Genomic DNA, 22,251 nt, shown 5'->3' with positions numbered 1-22,251 from the left:
GGCTTGTTCACTCCATTTGGCATAATGTCGTCGTGACAACACAAGGGGCGCGTATCCATCAAAGACGTACAACGCTTGCTGTAATTAGCATAAAATACACACACACACACACACGTACACACACACACTCACGCACACACACTCACGCATGCACACACACACACACGCGCACACACACACGCACACACACACACACACACATGCACACACTCACTGAATATTCATTGAGTAAAGTTCAACAACAGTCCCCGCATCGTTTCGTCTTTTATTTCCTCTGATCAGAACATTGTCACAAGTGTTGGTCTGGATGAATGCTCAACACGTTACATTATTAATATAACACAAAGTCACATGAACAGATGCAAAGAAGAAATGGATGCGTACATGTGCATATGTTTACGGGAAGTGCATTGGGAGCAGGGAAACTGTGAATTATGGACAACAAAATAGGACTGACTTCTATTAGTAAAAATAGACTTTTATTTTCCCAAGAGTGTTGAAGTGAGAGGGGATGTGTCCAAGTGGCTTGTGACAGAAGCAGCTTGCTTTCTTGTGATTGTTGCGGTTCATATTTACTGTCCTGGCGGGCCAAGCTCAGGCCTGCTGGGTCCCTTCAGTCCCTGCTGTTTTTTCAATATGGCAGACAGTGTCACTGCCTCCCTACATACTTACAGGAGAGATAGACAAAAGGTAAGCCAGGTGGTATAGGGATAAGAATCAAGGAGTGTCTATTTCTCTATCAGGGTGCTGTGTTCGGTGCCTCTAGTCTGGTCCGGTTCGGTTCTCCACAGGGTTTTGAGGGTGTGTGTCTTGGTGCTGACTCATTCCTCACTTCCTTCACTCCGGTTTGGTCTGTTTGTCAGTCGGTCGATAATCAGTAATGCCACACAATAAACTCGTCATTGCTCTCTTTTTTTCCTCTCCTTTTCTTAACCCCCGGTCCTCAACTTGTTCTGCAGACAAAAACCGAGAGAAAAGTGCATTAGAGAGATGGAGAGGCAAATAATAAAACCTCTAAATAGACAAACAAACAGAAGAGAAAGATATTACGTCCCACAGGAGAGACAAGACAGAGAGTGGAAGGCCTGAGAGTACAATAAAAGGGTGGAGGATGGAGTTGGAGAAGTAGAGAGAAGACCTGAGGGCAGTGGATTCCATGTTAGCGATAAATGCAACCACAAATCCCCACACTCCCTGTCAATAACCATTTGAACTGGCCTATTGCAGCTGATGCCACTGCCTAGGAGGAGAAGAGCGAAAGATAGAAAAGGAGATGAGACAAGGGACATGAGGAAGGGAATTACAGAAAGAAAGAAAGAACAATAAATATCTTCTTCCTCACTCACAAACTTAATAATGGTTTTGTGGAAAGTTCCTGTCAGTAACATTTACTTTCTGCAAAGGAATCTGAGTTTATTTTGTGCACTATTGATCTGCCCATAAAATGATTATTGACACAAACTGTCTGCCACTCCACTGTAAAATCCAGATTAGGACGAGGGGCAGACTTTGAAGAGCTCATTTCATTTTAGTGGAACTTTGGCCTGGTTTCTGATCATAACTATTGATTATGATAACATTGTATCCATAGTACCAAACTGCTGAGATCTGGAAACATGGCAACAATAGATGAATATGTCATTATTATTTTCTGAACTTATTGATCTCACAGAAATCCCACCTCTGAACTCCATATATGTGCAGATAAGTATCTGCACAGGTACAATTGTGATGGTTGTTCACAACATAGACTTTGGGTAATAATGTATTGTTCTCATTTGTTTTCTCTCCCAGGTAGTTGTTAACCTGACTTGTCAGATGGTTTGTTACACAGAACTATCTAAGAAGCCTTCATTGGAAACGGTTTGAAACTTTCAAAACATACCTGGTAGGTGATTGGAAGAACTATCTGTCTATCAAACTCTGGGTGAAGTCAATCAGGAGAAGAGAAAAAACATCTTCTCCATCAAGAAAAGCTTTCAGTGTTGTTCTCTTCTTTCAATGATGAACAACTCTCCAGTTCTGATATAACCGATACTATGGCAGCATCTACACTAACCTTATTAGGAGCCGCCATTGTTTATTTGAACATGTCGCCTCTCGTGGTGCTTACTTTTGCTTGGGACACAAACGCATTATTAGGACCCTGAAAAGATATGAACCCGCGTTTATTGCGCGATCTCTTAGGTATATTCAGTCACAGTAATTTGTGTTTTTTTTTACATAAAAGCATATAATGAGCATGATATAGGACTGTTAATGTAAGCAATGATCAGAGCGATGGCCAAAACATATTTATAAGATCAAAAAGCAAAAAAACATATTCTGAGACTTACTGACATCTCAGATTGAAAGGACAACTTAAATCATCAAAATATACTTTATCAAGAGCAAGTTGAAACATCAACACTAAAGATGGTGTTGGAGCAGTTACTTTTTTTCATTTTGATCCTTGCAAACATAACACCTTCTGAAACCACAAGCTGAAATCTCGCTTGGCCCTTTGAGAGTAAAAGGGAAATAGAAGGGTCAGTCTAAAAAATGAAGTGGAGAAGGAAAAGATAGGGAGCAAGAGGCAGTCGTGCAGCAAGAATATAGAATGAGGAGGCAAGCAGTGGATGGAGAGATCGGCCTCCATGATAAACTCTTATTCACAGAGGAAGGAGAGAAAGAGAGACTTTATCTGTCCTTCGACTGCCTCCTCCTCACTGTTTGCTATCTGGACCTGTTAAGTGCTGAATGCATTAGAAATGTTACCAGTGGATGGAAGGAGTGAAGGAGGGATGGTGGCATGGCACAGAGGGCACGAGAGAGAGAGAGAGAGAGAGAGAGAGAGAGAGAGAGAGAGAGAGAGAGAGAGAGAGAGAGAGAGAGAGAGAGAGAGAGAGAGAGAGATGAGAGAGAGAGAGAGAGAGAGAGAGAGAGAGAGAGAGAGAGAGAGAGAAGGGTCCAAATGTTGTCACTGACTGTGGTGATAAGAACGTTAATTATCAGTGACAAAGGCCAGGCGACTGTCAGGGTCTCTCATTCAGCTCACTCCAGTTGAGGGGTCAATATTGTAAAATGGAGATTTGGGGGATTTGTTTTTTTTTATCCCCAGTGAGATCTTGGACATCCCCATCTACTTGGTGCTGCAGTTTTTAGTGGAATTTAAGATTTAAAGGATGAAGAAGGGAAAAGCCATTCTGCTGGATGACCTAAGCTATCAAGTGTCTTTGACAGAAAGGGCAAGGAGATGAGAGACGGCTCTTAGAGGGCACGGTTGGATCTTCTACCCTCTAGAGTTCAAAGTCATGTCCTTTTGACAGTTGTTCTCAGTGCAGCTTCCTGCTTGGCTCTGATAAAGCTGTGTAAACATCCTAATCATGAAGCTGCATCAGCTCATATCAATCCTACCTCATTCCCCCTATTTTGTGGGCTGTGTAATTCTGCATATTATTCCTCTAAAGCCTTATCACAGAATTGTTTTTTTTTGCACCTAATGACTTTAAAAGCAAGTCTTATACAGATAAGTGCAGACGAACAGGAGTGTACTGAGATTGCCGCAGGGTGATAAACACAAGCGGATTAACATATCGTCTCAGGCTTGCTTCCAAACAATTTACAAGATCATAACAGCATCCGGACTGTGAATGTACCCTTGCTGAATCTTGACAAAGCTACAGGTAGCCGTCTTAACACACACACACACACACACACACACACACACACACACACACACACACACACACACACACACACACACACACACACACACACACACACACACACACACACACACACACACACACACACACACACACACACACACACACACACACACACACACACACACACACACACGATGAATAAAACATTGTGCAATTTACATGATGTATAGCTTAAAAATTTGCCTGCATCTGACTTTTAGATGTAATACTAATACCCATGAGAGTGAGCGAGAGACACAAAACTGAGTTTTCCTCATTTCCGGCAAAACAATGCAATTGTAAAAAAAAATCTAATAGAAAAGCTCTATGAATGTAAATTGAGCCTTTTGGGGGAGCAAGTGATGTTACATATTGCAAAGTGAGAGAGGGGGAATCAAGTTAATATCATTCTGAGTGACATTACTATTACCATACAGTGTGTGACCGTGAGAGACCGAGGGCGAAAAAACATTTGCACTTGGCAATGAAAGGAAAGAGCATGGGGAGGACAATGGTATCCAACTAGCTACTTCCCCTTGGTCTTATTACATTAAAACACACACACAGACAGTCAGGGGAATGCCTGTGTCAGCAGGTATTATGGAAATAGACCGTAAGGTTCAAATCGGCTATTTGGAGTGAGCTTTTTTCAGGCGCCAGTAGCCCACTGGAAATTATATTCGCCTGCCTAAAAGCAAAGGCCGAGCACATGTAAATGGATGCTTGTGTGCATGTGTGTGTGTATTACATTAATTCATTTAGACATTTAAAAGGGGAATGGCTGCCCGAATGTATCTCTAGCTACTATACACACATATAGGAGCCCAATGATGTTTGCTGTAGCTAACACACACATGGGGCTACTTTGTAATACACACATCGATTCAACTGAAAGCTACACCACAGTGTTAGGAGGCGCTACAACTTACATATCATCTGTCCATGAGGGTGCATGCACACATTTTGTCATTCTTTTCAGATGGGGGAAAAAAGGATGTTATTGTGGAGGGTTTTCAGTAATAAGTTTTACTTTTCCTCACATGCAAAGAGTACAGTCACGCACAATGAAATGTGCATTCATTTCACTTAACAAGCATGCTAAATATAAACATAACATGAATATGCAAAAGATGCTTTTTACATGAGATATGAGTAATGATAAAAGACAAACAGCTTAGTTCAGTAAATACGCACCTGTTTGGCATTGTTGACACACTGAAGGTAAAGGGTTGCTATGTTGGAGCAGTTTAGGGTTTTTCCAACATTCTCTTTGTAGCATGCGAGGATCTTGCCCTGCAGGTCTGCACAGACAGGATACATCTCATACCTCCTGCAGGGGTGAGAAGGGGAGAGAAATAGTGTGAAAACAGGGGACAATATGGTGTTAAAATTGAGGGCAGGGTGGGGCAAAAAAAAGTGTCATGGGATGAGAGTAAAGGGGAAGGATAAAAGCATAAAAACGTGTGAACAGTGGTAAATGTGTGAGTGAGAGTCAAAGGCGACTAGGAAATGAAGGAAACGAGAAAAACCTGTAAGGATGGGTTATGCCGAAAGAAACTAAAATCAAGAACAAGCGAAAAGGAATACAGACATATTATTGGTTTGGAAAATGAGCATATCGATTGTTATTTATCTCAAGAGAGCCCATGTACTGTTAAGAGCCCACTGAGCTATACTGCAGTCAATTTCCACTGTCATTCCAGTAGAAAACACCTGAAGCAAGAATCAACATTGCTTCATCTGCTGAAAGGAAGGTCAAAGGTCATTGCAACCTCCACAGCCTGCTGTGGTGACCATGCCGATGTGCGTACTACTAAATATCGACAGAGAGGTCAGAGGGTTTGCTAAAAACCGACAATAAGAGGTGTCAACAATGGCTTCATCCCCTGAAAAGAGAGATTCATCAGTGCTATGGGACTGCATGGAAGAGAAGCTTACTCTGCAAATCAATGTGTAATGCAGAGTAAACAAGAAAAGAGCATTGGTTTAATCTCGACAAGCAATAAGGCTTAGTTGTTGCAATGTGATGATGATAATGGTGATGAGGGTGAAATTACCAGCAAGCTAAGTATACCTTCTTTTAAATTAGTCCCTGTCTTACCACTAAAAAACACTTTAAAAGGCCTCACACAGTATTGATCACTCTGCTGGGTGGACCTGTATCCATCCATTGATTCAGAATTGCTACCTGAAAGAGTCAACCATTTACAACTGGGTAACTGTCACCTTGGAGAGGTCTAAATGGCAAATTCAATCTTCAAGCATCCACATGGAGGTTGTTGTTGTAGACTGTGAATGCTAATATGTCTGGTTATAGCCTACACATCACTAGCTTAGAACGCCCAAGCCTGTCCTTGAGGTCTGCTACATCTTTAGTGCTGCTGTCTTCTCTGGTATGATCCAGATGCTAGCAATTATACTGGTAGATGCCACGCTAAACTTCAGTGCATTTAAATGGGACTTTTATGTTAGATGTATGCAAGAGTGGGATCTGTTAGCCAATCTTGGTAGCAGGATGTAACACCAGCATTGGTGCCTTGCCCAATGTTAACTGCTTTTGTCTGTCTCTTCACACACCCCATAAAAATCTATAATGACGAAACATGCGCATGCTAGGGCTATTATGCTAATGGCAGTGTCATCGTTTTGTTCACACCAGTGCTCAGGACACTCCATCTGCCTCACTAAACGGCTTGCAAGAGTGTGAAAGAGAAAGATATTTCGCCCGTCAGCAACTCTGGAGATCTCAAAGGAATATTGGAAGCCAAGCCCCCGGAGTCAGAATCAGATGTTTGATTTGCCCCCTGGAGTGAGAAATTACCTCCCCTTGGATACAAAGCAGGGGATTGGTGCATGGGTCATTACCCAGGGTGCAATGCAGCAGGAAGCTGGTGCAGTGTGTGCAATGTGTACATATGTTCATCAACACATGGTCATATTTGTCAGGGAGGCCAGAAAAATCTATAGTCCTTGTAACTGAGGGTCAGTGACAATTTGTGAAAACCTTTAACAACTTCAACAGTAGGGTGATTAATCAATATACTTCATCATTCCCCATCCAAATATTCTATCTTAAGCCAGTAAGCAATACTTGAAAGAATAAAAGCGGTCAGTTTGGACAGGACTTAGATAGGGTGCATTAGCTTTCTTGCCTAAGATTAAATATTAATATCACTCTCATGTATGGTAAATATGCAGCTACATCCCAGGCTTTGCTTAGCCAAACACTAGAAGGACCATTTACTGGCCGGGCACAGTGGTTATCTTGAGAAACCAACGTAGTAATTAGTCCCCTTTCATATGTGCACTGCAACGCTGAACTTATCCAGACATTACATGAGTTGTATGTGAGAACGCAAATGTCTGAATCTGTTGAATCGGACATAAAACTGTCTTTATCCTGCCAACTCCCTAGTACAAAGTCTGTGTAATGTCTGACTGAGCACATGTGTGTATAGAGTAGCTCATTGCCTGGAGAATTCACAGCGAGTGAGTGACGTGTTGATGACTTTTCTATCATGTGGCACACACAAACCTGAAAGACAACAGACATCCAAGGGTGAAGAAGAAGGGTGACGTTAACAAAGATGCCAACAAAGATGTCTAACTAGAGAGACGAGGTTTGGGAACGTCTTTCAGTATGGACTGACGCCAAAATTGCCAGACACATTCAAAGAACAACAAGAGACCAAGCTATGATCAAATTACGAACAAGCTATGTGACCGCGGTTTAATCCGCATCATGTCCTGCCTCCTGCAGTAAACCATTGCCTAAACCAAACCAAATTATTTGCGTAAGTGAGAACGCACCGCAAAATGGACAATCTCTTGTTGTGTGCTAGACATATGAGTAAACAGCTGAATTTAGCTTTAGAGGTGCCGGTAGGCTGATTTTGTCCCCTTTGGACTGAGCCATATATAATCTAACCAGTTTCTGGTTGTAACTCCTGTATTTACTGTACAGACATAAGTGCCACACTCAGATCAATATTCTCATCCAACTCTTAGCAACGACGTGAATAAGCACATTCCCCAAAATGTGGAACCATTGCTTTTTTATTTGATTCCACGGTAGGTCTTATCACTTTGAGCGCAGACTGGAACATTATGCTGTTGGATGTGGAGGTTCTGCATTTGTGGATCCGTTGGGGGGAAATTTAGTCATTTGCTAGGATGCATGACAAAGCCATTGCTCTGCGTCAGGGTATTGAACGATGACAGCAGTTCTAGCAGAAATCACTGCCATCCTATTCCTATGGATCCTGGCGCTCATTTATAACACCGCCTATGGGCATCTACAAGGACGAGAGGAGCCACATACACCGACTAATTACTTTCTTAAGTGTTTGCGTTAATGCCAGGTGCATCCTGCTGATACAAAGCACAGTGTTTATCACTAGTAATGGCCTCAGAGAGTGAGAAAGGGGGACAGAGGAAGGGAGGGAGAGAAAGAGGATGGGGAGGGGGGTTGGAGGTAGAAATGAGCATCTCTTGAGGAGGAAGTAGACAGTGCTACTTTTGCTTGCGCTCTGTCTGTAGGGAAGGGGCTGAGACAGTGGTTGAGTTTATCACGGAGACAATAACACCGTCACACACACTCTGTGGTGGCATGCTGCATCCTCTATCATCTATCATAAAGATTAACATTAAGTTCCTGCAGCCAACCACAACCACAGATCTGGTAGGGAAAAACGACAGTCCTCCCTCCTCCTCCTCAGTTTTACATTAGCTGCCCTCATGTCATTTACTATAGTATGACTGCTGTAGTGCAGTGCAGCAGGGTGAGCAGATGCAGAAACCGCAGATATGCCATATCGTGAATACACTATAAACCATAACAACTAGAATATTACCTTTTTTACCTTTAATTTATAAAATGTACCCATTTTTAGCTCAATAATATAAAGTCATGATGCACAATATATCAAAGCAAATACTACAATCATGTTACACAAATCTGAAAAGAGAAGCTTTTTTGTTTTTTAAAATAATTGATTTACTTAGGTAATCATTTCAGCCTAGTTATGGAGATAATCACAAGTTATTGGACTCAGTTTTAGGCAAGCTTGGGGGGATGTTGAACCTTGTATTTAATTACAATATGCACCAGCAACAATTCCCTACATAACTATCAAATAAAGACATACATTAGATTCTTCATGTTGTAGATCTAAGTATCAGGAGTGAAACGCTGTGTATGTATTATAATTCTAGGGAACTGTGGAAATTCTTGGGTATAATTATAAAGTTAGTCAAATACAACTATGAATCATCAAGTTCCCATGTAACCTGAGTAGTAAGGCATTTATAAACCCCAAGACTGTATCACATTCCAAAAGCATAACCTCTTTTTTTTCCTATGTTTATATGATTTAAAGGAAATGAAAAAGTTGGCCGGAGGCATTATGACATTTATTCCAGCCCTGGTTTGGTTTGAAGGTAGAATTTAGGTTCTGGTTATAATGTATTTTGGTCTGTTATCACTAGTTGTATTGACCAGTGGTTCAAAACATCTTTTGCTTCGGTTCGGAACATTTTTTAAGGAGCAATAAGTCTACTTATCAGAGGGTGCATGACCATGAATAACAATTTTGTTCTCAGAATGTTTTATATAGATCTTTTTTTTTGTAAAACTATACATAATTTACAGAGAAACATCTGAAAAAATGTGATTTTGCGGCAGAATGGTTTTTTCTACTTGTCTGACCTCATAGATTACTGTGGTGACCAGGTATATGGATATCAGGCCCCTTGCTGAAACTGCTGCTCTCGTATTATTCTAAAGGTTACAGAAGCAACCACTGCCAGTAAATGCCCCCCACCTGTTCTATTTCTCGCCCCCTTTTTTCACCATCTTCATCTCACTCTCTCCTTTGTTTCCTCCCTCGACCCTCAGAGGTTCATGTGATATTTAATAAAACTGCATGTGGTGGAAAGCACTGAAACAAATAGAGACATCTAGCTAGATATAGTTGGTTATTATTTGCACTATATGTGTATGTGCTGCACCCCAGAGACAGTAAATATAAACAGTCATATGGGTCTTGCCTCGTGCCATTAGTAGCAGTGAAGGTCCCTATAGCAATACCCCCCCCCCCACCCACCCACACACACACACCCACACACACACACACACACACACACACACACACACACACACACACACACACACACACACACACACACACACACACACACACACACACACACACACACACACACACACACACACACACACACACACACACACACACACACACACACACACACACACACACACACACACACACACACACACACACACACACACACACACCAAGCAAGTCCCTACTGCTTTGATCTGAATGATAGAAATGAAATGGCGAAGCAAGGTTGGTTTAGATATCTACATAACAGTTTCTCTGCTCTGCGTCATAAATTGCAAATCGAAAGAAGGAGACAAATTGAGAGGATAGAAAAAGGACAGAGAGGATGGGGCATTCATTAAGAAACTGAGACAGACAACGTTTGTTTGTGAGACAGGGCAGAAAAGAAGAAAGGAAGAGAGGAGAAGAAAGATGGATGAGAAGCAGAGGAAGACTAACCACAAAACACTCTTAAAGCTCTCTGCCCACTTCCTTTGTAAAGTTTTTCTTTAGGCGAGAACAGAAAAGGAGGTTGAGAGGAGGGGCAGAAATGATACGAGAGGGTGAATGTGTCTCATTTAACATGTAATAAGGCAGAACAGATTACCTGCTCACTCCCTCTCACTGTGCGTCTCACTCCTCAAGGTGTCCCTATATCATTTAATACAATCCCTTCTTTCAAGCCCGCCTCCTGCAAAAGTCAGCACATTCCATGGAGGGGACATATTCCGATGGCTTTATGTCTACGGCTACATTCTTCAAAGAACATATTGACTGCAAGCTGGGGGACATATTGAGATCGATGTTGGGATTTTAATACAATATGCATGTGTTATGCCAATAAATGGAGAGAGGAATAGTGTCAGTACATTTTTCAAACCAACATATATTGACCATGACTACCATCTGCTGTAACAAGGTAGATCTAGTGCATTACAATGGTGTTCATAGATCTCTGTTAAGGTGCAACATGCTTCAATAGTTGAGCAAAGTGTGACACATCTGGAAACGAGTACGTTCATCTTTCATAATTTGAGATATATTATAACTCTGAACGAAGACACACACACACACACACACACACACACACACACACACACACACACACACACACACACACACACACGCACATGCACACGCACACGCACACGCACACGCACACACACACACACACACACACACACACACGATGAATAAAACATTGTGCAATTTACATGATGTACATAACAAGCAGTGGACGAGCAATATTTAATATGTAATTGCTGAAGCTAGCTAAAAAATATCATCAGATGTTTCCATCATTAGTGGGTAAGGAGAATGTACAGTACGTTTTATGTACACTATGGCTGGATGTTATTTGAAAACCTTTGTAATGCTGAAACAAGTGGTTTGGTACCACTACCTCAAACCCCTCGTAGGTATCAAAGAAGCAGTTTGATGGTTTGGGTTTTAGTGGTGACCCGAGTAGATACATGTAAAGTAATCAAAACTAGCTACTATTTTCGACACCTTTTCTCTTCACTGCATTTTCTCTGGTACCAAAAAAATATAGAAAGTCAAATAGCCTTTTCTACCTTCTCCACACTACTTGAAGTGTTAATGTTGTTACTTACTTACTAACGTTTTTTATTGCTTTCCCTCTTCCTCTGTCCAAGGGGCCCATTTTTCATTATCCGTATCATTAGAGTTTGGTTCTTCCACCATCAGTCATTCACACAACCTGATGATAGCTACTGTAAGATATTTTGTTGATTTGTAAGTCGTTTTGGTCATTTGCCTTTTAGCAAAATGCTCTCTGGTAAGCGATGATGCAGTGTAGTGTTAAAACTATATGCATGTATCTGGGTTTATATCATGGTTCAGACTATGAAGCATCCCCATGTTATTATTTTATTACCATCAACATTTGCTTCATAATGATAAGTAAAAAAAAGAAAATATATCTGTTGGAACTTTAAGCTTTTGTCAAAGTCAAAGGCATCAAAATAAATAATATATAACATTTTTGCACATAAGTTGTTGCAGTGGATTATGGGGAGTTGCTGCTTTTTTCTTTTTAATAGGATTTTTTTTGGCTAACAACCCTATGAAAGAAGAAGCCATTTGGTGTGCCATCACATCAGTTTGCTAATGGACTTCTAATTCCATTTTGATTAAAAAGCACTTGACTAAAAACGGGTAGAAGCAGTTTCATGAACTGATTTAGTCAAATTTCATACATGTGGTCGGTATTTATCTCAGCCCATCGCTAACTTGTGTTTTTACTCATTCAACCACCCACCCACCCACCCACCCACACTGTAGCTCCATCGACGGTATAGATTACCCCTGCCTGCCACGAGATTGAGTTCCCAATCACCACATTCTCTATTTATCATCATTAGGGTCCACTTAAGGGTTAATAGGGTTAAGGGGTGGGTGCCGGTTCCCCCTTAAAAAGCCCTCATGTTCTCTCTAGTTAAGGCAGGCGTCAGTACAGAGGGGGGTAAATAAATACAAATGATCCAGTTAAGGAGAAAAATGACACGCATTTCGCTCACGCTGCTTTTTAAAAGCAGACCTGAGTGACCCCCTGCAGTGAAATCCATCAGCATGGATAAGAGATTGAATGATTGAGAGAGAGAGGTAGATAGAGAGCGAGAGAATCAAGAAAAGCATGAGATAAAAGACTGCCAAAGAATGGAAAGAGAGCGAGAGTGTATGACTGAGCGAAGGAAGAAAAAGCAGACAATAACAAAGAGGGAGTGAGTGAGTGAGAGAGATTTAAATTAAGACGGAAAACACTGTTCGTAAGTGAGCAGTGAGGGAGACAAAGAAGGATGTGTGTGTGAGAGGAAAAAATAAGGGAGTGTAGGTCCTTTCTGACCCTTCTTTAAACGGTACACACTTGTATAAGGGGGCTGCTCTCGGTTCTCAAGCAGAAGCAGACGAACATGTTTTGAAACATTCAGCTGAAAGATATTAACCAATTCAGGGAGGTTTATTTGTGAGACACACCGTGACATTCCAAGATTCATCCAAAACTGAGTGGCAGAAAATACGGTGGACATTTTTAGCATATCCCTGATGACGTTTTTTTGTTCCATCATTAATGCCACTGTGCTGTTTCCTAGATGAAAAAGAAAAATCAAAGAATACAGAAAAGCTGTGAGTGGGTTTCCTGAACATTCCCAAAGTAGCAAGGTCACTAAATCAGCCACTAAAAGGTGTGTAGGTGCCTGGAATTGTGTGTGCTTTTTACAGCCAGCACGGAGAAGCTCTTAAGGCTGAAAGAAGAGCTTTTAAAGCCGATATTGACTTCTGTCTCTTCACCTGACCACCATCTTGTCCCTGCACCTGGGTTGCCTAGCTACCGGATTGCGGTTCACCCTCACCTGACAGAGGGGTCAAAGCGCTGCTCAGTCTGTTCTGCCTCACAGACTGAAAGAGAAAATCACCTCTAACCAAACAACTGAAGTCATTTGCAATAACTTTCCTGCTGAATGAATTAATGTCATTTTTAGTAATTAAAGCTGGCACGATTAAACATCAATAAATCATTACTTCATTAATTTTGGGACATCAGTATTATTCTCTTAAACAAACAAGAGCACTGCCAGGAAAATGGAAAGCGTCTACACCTTATTTACATTTTGTAGTAGCAGAGCTGATTTATCAGGAAAACCTGCGGGATTTATCCTCTTCAATAATGTGAAAGATAAAACAAATGTGCAATGCAATAGTTGTGCAAATGCTTGTTTCAGGGATGTTTGTTGGAATGCATTAGGTTGCAAAGGATTTCATGATTTTGTAGCCTCAACCTTCATGACAAGAGGAATGCTTTGTAGTCGTAATTAAACTTAAGTGACACTATTGGAAATAAACTTGACCATGGTCTTTGTTAATTCATTAGTTACATAATTTAACCAAAGTATCAGAATTAATTTGACCCGGTTACTCAAGATAATCACATCACACACGATCACGTGTATTTTCAAATTTGAGGTGCTTCAGCTTCATTACTAAGGAGGTTGCTGCTGGTAATATTGCATGTCTTAATGTAGATAAGATGATTAAGTAACTGATTTGTAAGATGTTTATGGTTATAAAGGGCTGAAAGAGGGATGAGTGGAGTCTAATTTCTCCCACATGGTATTTAGGAGAAGACAAACATGTGGGGTCTCTTGACTGAAGCAATACAGCACACCATTGTTACGATGAAAAACAACGATCCATTCAACAAGTTCCGCTCCACGCCTCCTCATTCCACCTTTGCAGTGTGTGCGGAGAGATGAAGCGAGGACTGCGACTGCTGTTATTGTCAGCTGGATTAAATTAAAAAAAGATTTATTCAATAGAGCTAAAAGAATAAACAACAGACAAAAGGAGAGAGTGAGTGTGTAGCCTGAGGGAGGAGAAAAAAGACAGTGAAGTGACTAAAATGAAATTTTATTCTCTATGGCCGACTGTACAGGGGGACAGGACCGAAAAATGCTGGGCTTTGACGCACGCTCGCACGCTCGCACGCACGCACGCACGCACGCACGCACGCACGCACGCATGCACGCACGCACACACGCATGCACGCACACATGCATACACTCTTAGTCACAAACACAAAAGAATAAAAACCACTGCCTTTTATGATCTTATCAAAAATGTCACCATCAAGTCTGAAAGCTAAGAGAAATCCAAGTTTTTGAGACCTAAGAAGGGAGATGTAGACATAAGAGATGATGATCGCAATCCTTCAGTATTACACAGCCTTGTCAGACCCACCCATTCACCCATATAAGATGTCCGTGTCCCATCTCAATTCTGCAGGGAGCCTGAACAAACGCAGAGTGACCAGCTTAAACAAAGAAGCCCAAAGCCTGAACAAAGGTTAGCACTGACAGGAGGTTTAGGTCTACTCCACTGTTCCTTCATTCCCCATTCCATCTTTTCGCATAATCTCACATCGATCATTTTCCTCTCTGCCTGTCAGCTTGCATTTCAAACTAAAGCCCCATTGGGTCAATGCAGCCTTCCACACACACACACACACACACACACACACACACACACACACACACACACACACACACACACACACACACACACACACACACACACACACACACACACACACACACACACACACACACACACACACACACACACACACACACACACACACACACACACACACACACACACACACACACACACACACACACACACACACACACACACACACACAGCAGATATCCACATGCGTATATGCGAGCTCACTCTAATTCATTCATCCTCACATACAAAAGCGTGCACATACTTAAGCACTCTTACATACATGTGGTGCAGTAAAGGTCACACATTCAGGGCTGGACAGTTTGATAATGCATCAGACGTGGATAAACAACTAGTGGTGAAGGTGACAGGATATAAATCAGGTTCAGGGAGAGATAGCCTTAAATCCAAAGGCAAACAGAAACTCTTATCTAAAGTCAGTGTCACAGGGAAAGTGAATAAAAGCTTTTGGTTTTATGTGTGTTTTTTAATATACTATATGATTACATTATCTGTTACATGTTGTGTTACGTTTATGTGGAAGAGCTTGTGTCTAGGTCTCCGAGTCAGGTTGATGATGCAGTTTATGATTTAAAGCAACAATTTCAGACAGTAGAGGGGCCTTTTTTAAAGTGTGAATATATATTCACAAATATATATATATATATATATATATATATATATATATACACACATAGCCAAGGAAAATGACCACATCCTACTACTGCAATGAGTGGAACCCATGCACACTGGCTACTTGCCGAAGCCCAAGTATATGGTTAACTTGTGTACAGTATATCACATACTATAAAGACACAAGAGGGTGTCACAGGAGGAAAATTTTCTTGCTCCAGTCACTTGTTCTCTTGATCCTTTTTCAAATCAAAGTAATTATTTCCCATGTTGTCTATTACTGAGCATCAACCCATGCATATGGCTAAGACACTCGGAATCTCACAAAGTAATAACAGTTCGGTCCTATGAAAATACCACAAACTCCCAACTGATTTGACATCATACGGTAAACACAAACCCAACAGCCTATTAAAACTTCTAAAAGCATATATACAGATTTTTATAACCCATGACAGGCAGCCACCGCTGGTCCCCCACATCTTCTTCTACACCATAATAAACCATAGCCTACAATCAGCCCTAAGACTAATCAATCCCTTGAGTACTATCACTCTCTTTACAGTGGCACTGACATGAGACTGCGCGGGGAAATTAAGACATTCTAATAAGAAAGATGTCATCTCCTGCACTTTATAACATCCTCACATTAACATATCAAATGGTAATTCTATCAAGTGTGGATAAGGCCCCGGCTTTTCTTCCTTTCTTTTTTTTTTTTAATCTCTCCGGGACATTTTCAACTTTAAGGAAATCAAAAGCCTGTGTGAGACAAAAAAATATTTTATGTTATTATTCAACAGACGCACCAGTTAGAGAGAGAGAGAGAGAGAGAGAGAGAAAGAGAGAGAGAGAGAGAGAGAGAGCTTTGAAGAAAGGCACACACATTGTGTTCACAAAAGACGTCCAACATATAAGTGTATACAAACATACACCATCACACATGAGCTCACACACATAAACAAAGACAGGCCAAACACGCCCTGTTAAATCCAATTAACCCTCTGCTCTGATCCCCTCAATACATCCCTGTTCCAGTCTTGTAACACCAGACCTTCCTACGATTTCATTAGCACACACACATGCACGCACAGATACTCCCCCCTTCTCTACCTAAAGTCACGACCCTGCTAAATGCACCTCCAATCAGCCAATGACTGCTCTTCATGCAGAGGCCGGTATCACATGACTATCCGCATGTTAGCCCAATGTTCACTTGCAGTTAGCACTGTCATTTGGCACTAATGTTATTCCAGTGTTTTTTTTCTTTAATGTAATTTAGGAAGTCTCAGCTCTGGCTTCCACGAGTCTAGCGCTAAACCCCTGGTGGGCTAGGCTAATCAGTTTCCAGCATTTCTGAGGGAGACAATAATCCCAGTGTTAGCGTTTGCTAATGACAAGCTAACACAATTAGCCTACCCTCCCTGGAGTAGAGCTCAGAGCCAGGGCCCATTCTAGCCCCACCTCCGACAGGCTCCTCATCCACTTTTCCTACATTACTATGGAGTCTAATGGCCTCCTTTTAAAAAGACAGACGGATGGGAATAGAGTCTGCATCTTCTTGAGTTACATTAATGTGTCAGATATGTGCTACATCCATGGCTGCTTGGATGTTTAATATTACCTTCTCTGTTAAAAGCCATCATTGTTTTCATTGCAAGGTGGGATTAACATGTATTTAGAGCAAATAATAGCATAGCACTATAAGAGTGAGGACCATACATTCACTCATGGGTCTGTAATGCAGTTGGAACAGATGACAAAAGTTGTATTATTATCTATTGGATTAGTAGTGGTTAGTAGTTTGTAATATAGGAAAAAGAAAAAGAGTCTGAAAGCCCATGTTGATTTCTTTTCTACAACACAGAGGTTATCTTGTAGTTGCGGGAAATGCTACCCTAGTTATTACACAGGTACAAATTGTTTGATAATCCTGTTTGACCCAGGTCTAGCTGATGATAAAGTTTTACAGAGTAAATCATACTCTTCTAACACCAAAAAATGATAAGAGCTCAAGAAATGCCCATTGAGCTAACATCAACTATAACATGTGATCAGGCTTATCAGTGAACCACATCATCAACATCAGCTAATGGGCCGGGCTAACTTGATTCTGATTGAATGATAGGTTAAAATGTGGTTAGCATAATTCAATAGCATATTCACTGGTCCACACGGACTTCTAATCTTCAACGCATGCATCACTTTAGACAATGAACATGAAGCCTCCTCATGATAATAAAAGTGAGATTTTCACATCTTTGAGTATAGGGCTGTAACAGACATTGCATAGGCAGGCAGCGCTGATGTAAAAGAACCAGAAATGCTGTCCAATCAGAGCAGACTGGGCTTTTTCAGGAGGGGGACTTAAAGAGACAGGCGTTAAAATGGAGTGTTTCAGACAGAGGATGAATACAGGTATATTCAAACAGACAGTATGAGAAAAAGAATGTGTTTTTTGAACATCAAGGCATAAAAGAAGGTTTCAGTAGCAACCAAAACTACACATTTGAACCTGAAAATGAGCATAATATGGGAAATCTTGGTATGTCAGTTAAAGCCTTTGATTTACTTTGGATTGACAGCATCTAAACTTACTTGAACTTGGCATTCACTTGGTCGGCAGCTTTATGGTAGTTCTCTGTGGTGACCTTGTAGAACTGAGCACTCTGCAGAGAGACAGAGAGGAAAGCCAGTGAGTGAGATAAATGCCTGAAAATGTGATTATAATGTCTTAGATCAGGTCTATTACCAGATGGGCCAATTGTCCACAACATGGAAGCCTACTTTGTGATCTGTAATGTATATAGCTTGTAAGTGGAGAGTATATACTTGGAGATATGAAGTCTCCAACAGTGAAAAATAAAGCATTTTTCAAATTTGTTTTGTTTGTGAAATTGTGCACAACACTTGTGTGTCTCTGTGTGTGAATTCTCTGGGTTTGTGCGTTTGTGTGTGTGTTTGTGCTTATCTTCTCACAAACGGCTGCTGTAATAACAGGAAGCAATCCTGTTAGGTCAGAGGGTCGCTAGTCAACAACATACAGACGACCAGTCATAATCCCCCAGTGACCGATAGCAAATGAACCCATAGCAGGACCTCTCAATGTGAATTGCCTCCTCAAAACACGGCCATATAACATAGCTCCTACACCATTTATACAACTCAATGAAGATCTGTTTTGTCATCCCTCAGTGGCTGTTATGCACATTGCCACTGTGTACTCAACGGGGGAATTGTAGGGGCCAATGTAAATCATAAATAAGTCATAGAGTGTGGTCTATACCTACTCTGTAAAGTGTCCTGAGATAACTTTTGTTATGAATTGACGCTGTAAATAAAATTGAATTGAATTGAATTTCTGATTAAATGGTGAGAGGTTGTAAAGTATGATGGATGTCTTGATTGAGAGTCGTATGAGGTTTGATCTAGGGGCCAAACACAAAAAGGCTACCAATGCCAATGCCTTCCTGTCAACTACTCCACTTTAATAATGGTTACAGTTAGACTACAAAGTATAGTTCAAACAAGTGTAAAAGTAACATTCTTCACATGTCAGATAGGTAAGAGGTTTTGTGCCATTTCCTGTTGGGTAAATGTTGAGCTTCACAATCAATACTGTATGATGTAATGCTGGGTTAAAGATCTATCAGATTGTCAAAATCATAAGCAGACCTAACACAAATCATGCATTCAGAATAAAAATACTTTTGATTTGGTGGAGAGATAGATGATTAGTTTAAACCATGACTTTACAGGGATGACAGAAAAAGCACACAGAATCGCTAACCAGCTAACTCATCAACATTACATTCACTGGAAACCAGACAAATCCTATTGCATAAATTACTGATACACTAGAAATGTGACATGTAAGCCTCTTGGTCCCATCTGCCCTGACTTAACCTTCTAGCAGGGAACAAATTTATCATAGTTCAGAAAAGATCAATAGGAATGAACTGCACTGCTGAAAAGATCAATAGCTGTGCGTTGTAGAGCTAACAGAAGATGGGACATGACAACGCTGACAAAAGGTCTGATACAGATGTGAGTCCTCTTCATTTAGATGGACACTGAAGGTTTGAAAAGGATTCAGACTCCTTTACTTGTTCACACCATGCAGTGTCAAAAACATACATACTTTTTGACATAAATGTGCAGAGTGCTTCACCATAACAACACAAACATGTTTTTTTTTTAGATATGTAGATAGTATCTATAGTATATACTTAACTTCATATGTATGAAACTGAAACTAAGAACATGAATACAAACATTTAGACCATTTGTGTGGATTTATTAGAGACATTTTGTTACCTTTGATCACTCTTGAGTTATTTCAAGTCCATGTGTGTCAAATTGAATAGCTTGAAAATGATTTATGTCAATGTAGGGTCCCATGTCCCATGAGTAAAAATTAAGTCATGATCTCCAAGAAACCCTCCTTGCATGTCCAAGATTCATGTTCAGGAATGGATTTTCATTAGGGTGTGAGTGACTGCTGAAGCCCAAAAAAGAGATACCCTGCATGAAATGTATAAAACAACATAACATGGAAAAAATAAAGGGATCTGAATACTTTCCCGACCCACTGTGGTTGTCCCTCAGGCAGACATTAGTTTGTATGTTAAACCTAAAGAAGAAGTATGCCCAAAGTTTAAGTTAACTTGTAAGCTCCTGTTGTATCTGTGCCCTCTTGGCCTTGAATCAAGTGGTTTTCAGTGTAGACAAAGAAACTGTCAAGAGCTAAGGAAAAGGATTTAAAAAGGGAAGCTTATTCACAGATAAAAAGACTAAAAGGAGATTTTTGGGGCTGCTAAAGAGGCAAGAATAAGAGTTCTCCTGGGTGCAGAGATTGAGCCGTTGGAAGAGAAAGAGAACCGGAAAAAGCCAGATTTGGGCCTCTGTCTAGAATACTAAGTATAAGGTGATAATACCTGCCTAAATCGCAGAGCTGGCACTAATCAGTGCACTAATCCACCTGGAAGGACAAAAGGCCATGTGCGAAAATGATTGCAGGACCACTTACAATACACACACAAACAATGCACCTGCTTTCACACTGACACATACACTCGCAAGGTACTAACACACATAGCGTGGGTACATGGGTGCATCTACACATATCCTGTTGGCTATGACATACACACGAAAATGAAAAACTCCCTCACTTGCTCATCACCAGAGAGAGCATAGAAGAGTGCAATTTGTGTGATTACTGAGTGGTGTCAAATTGTAATTTCCTGCTGTTGCCCCAACTGATTTAGAGAGTAGCCCTGACCTTTTGTTAGCCCTGAGAAGAGAGACATTCCTCCCTGGACCAAAATAAAAAACCTTTTTGGAGCTGCAAAACACAACCTTGTTTTGAGTTTCAAAGAGAACTGTTTTGTGAGTACATTTCTTTATCAATTGGTGAACAGAATTGTGTAGCTATAGTACAAAAACCTTGTTCCACGTATATCCCATGTGCAATCTACCTTGGAACCAGTGTTTCTGTTTATTTTCATCCTATTTACTCTTTTTTTTGCTTTCCACAAGGTTTTTAGCTCATCTGGAGCCAAACAAAATGCCAGTGGGGGGTGTAACAGACAAATTAAGTCATTACTGCTAATGCACTGCAGCGATATGAAGAAGATAGAAGCTGCACCCCGACACAGGCTCCAGTGCAATTTAGAGAAAAAGCCTCCAATTTTTAATGAATAAAACAAATAACTCCCTGTACTAATGATGGCTTCTCTCTCTTATCTGCTGCTGAGCAGGAGGGCCGAAATGGGGAGAAACCCCACGACGGCGACCATTGAGTTTCTGCAGAGCTAGAGAAAATGAGACTTCTGTTGTGTGCAACTTGCTCATAACGAAAGCAAAGAGGCTGGTAAGCTGCTGTGCCTATTCTTCACACACGTTTTTTGCAAAAAGTAACTAAATCTGCCTCCCATTACCTCTAACTACGTAGGCACATTATAGAGGTGGCAGTTCCATACAAAGTCAATGGAAAGATGTGAACAGATGCTAATTCACCATGGGCAACATGACCTGACACCACAGACTGTATATAAAGATGGACAATGCATCTCCACTTCCTCCTACTGTTCAAAAGTGAAGCCAAATTTTCCAAATACTGGCATTGCCATCATGCTCATTTAAAGCCAGAGTCTGCACAGTAGTGAATGGGCAGTCAATCATGGCTGTCAATCATGACCTCAAACCCTGTTTTAGAGCATCAAATAACTAATTATAACACGTGAACAAACAGCAGCGTGATAAAGACTACCTTAAATGACAAACTGGCAACAATTTAGTCGATGTGTAGTTTTTTTTTTAATTTAGCCCACAAGTAAATAAATAATACATGGAAAAACAAAGCTAGCTACTTGTATGGAAGACAACATATGTTCTACCCTCATTTTCATATGGGAGGACAGAGAAATATAAAGACTTTTCAAACATTTAAAAAATGTTATCTCAGCATTATTAGTTTTGCCTGTGAAGCATTACTGCTGTCGGATTTTTCTTTTAAACATAAACGAATGTACCGCTCTTTTGTTGTAAAATCACCATTCCTTGAAAAGACTTCCTGTTAAATCCGTGTGAATCCCATCATGCGGCTATAACAGCAAACCATCTTAGATACAATAATTCAACACTGCAGCACACTGTCATGTCTTCACTCCAGATTACTGCGTCTCCAGTTATACAACCGGAAAAGCCTACAAACTACACTGATGCCCTCATGGTCAAGGAGAAATTCTAAAACGACTTCACTGCTACAATACAGC

The 22,251-nt window shown here is 40.8% G+C and overlaps 1 protein-coding gene across 1 annotated transcript in view; it reads right to left on the bottom strand.

Annotated features, from left to right (window-relative positions):
• Window positions 1–277: 277 nt before the first annotated feature.
• The window catches only part of chchd3a (coiled-coil-helix-coiled-coil-helix domain containing 3a), a 70,127-nt gene continuing 48,153 nt past the window's right edge, over window positions 278–22,251 (bottom strand). The window contains exons 7-9 of the mRNA XM_083935587.1: window positions 18,074–18,144; window positions 4,884–5,019; window positions 278–953 (exon numbers count right to left, since the gene is read on the bottom strand). Coding sequence (XP_083791713.1) covers window positions 930–953; window positions 4,884–5,019; window positions 18,074–18,144 — 231 coding nt within the window. The 3' untranslated portion in view covers window positions 278–929. The remainder of the gene's footprint in view (window positions 954–4,883; window positions 5,020–18,073; window positions 18,145–22,251) is intronic.

Source organism: Echiichthys vipera (assembly GCF_963691815.1).
Source record: "Echiichthys vipera genome assembly, chromosome: 20".
NCBI lineage: Eukaryota > Metazoa > Chordata > Actinopteri > Perciformes > Trachinidae > Echiichthys > Echiichthys vipera.
This window is presented reverse-complemented; position numbering and strand designations above follow the sequence as displayed.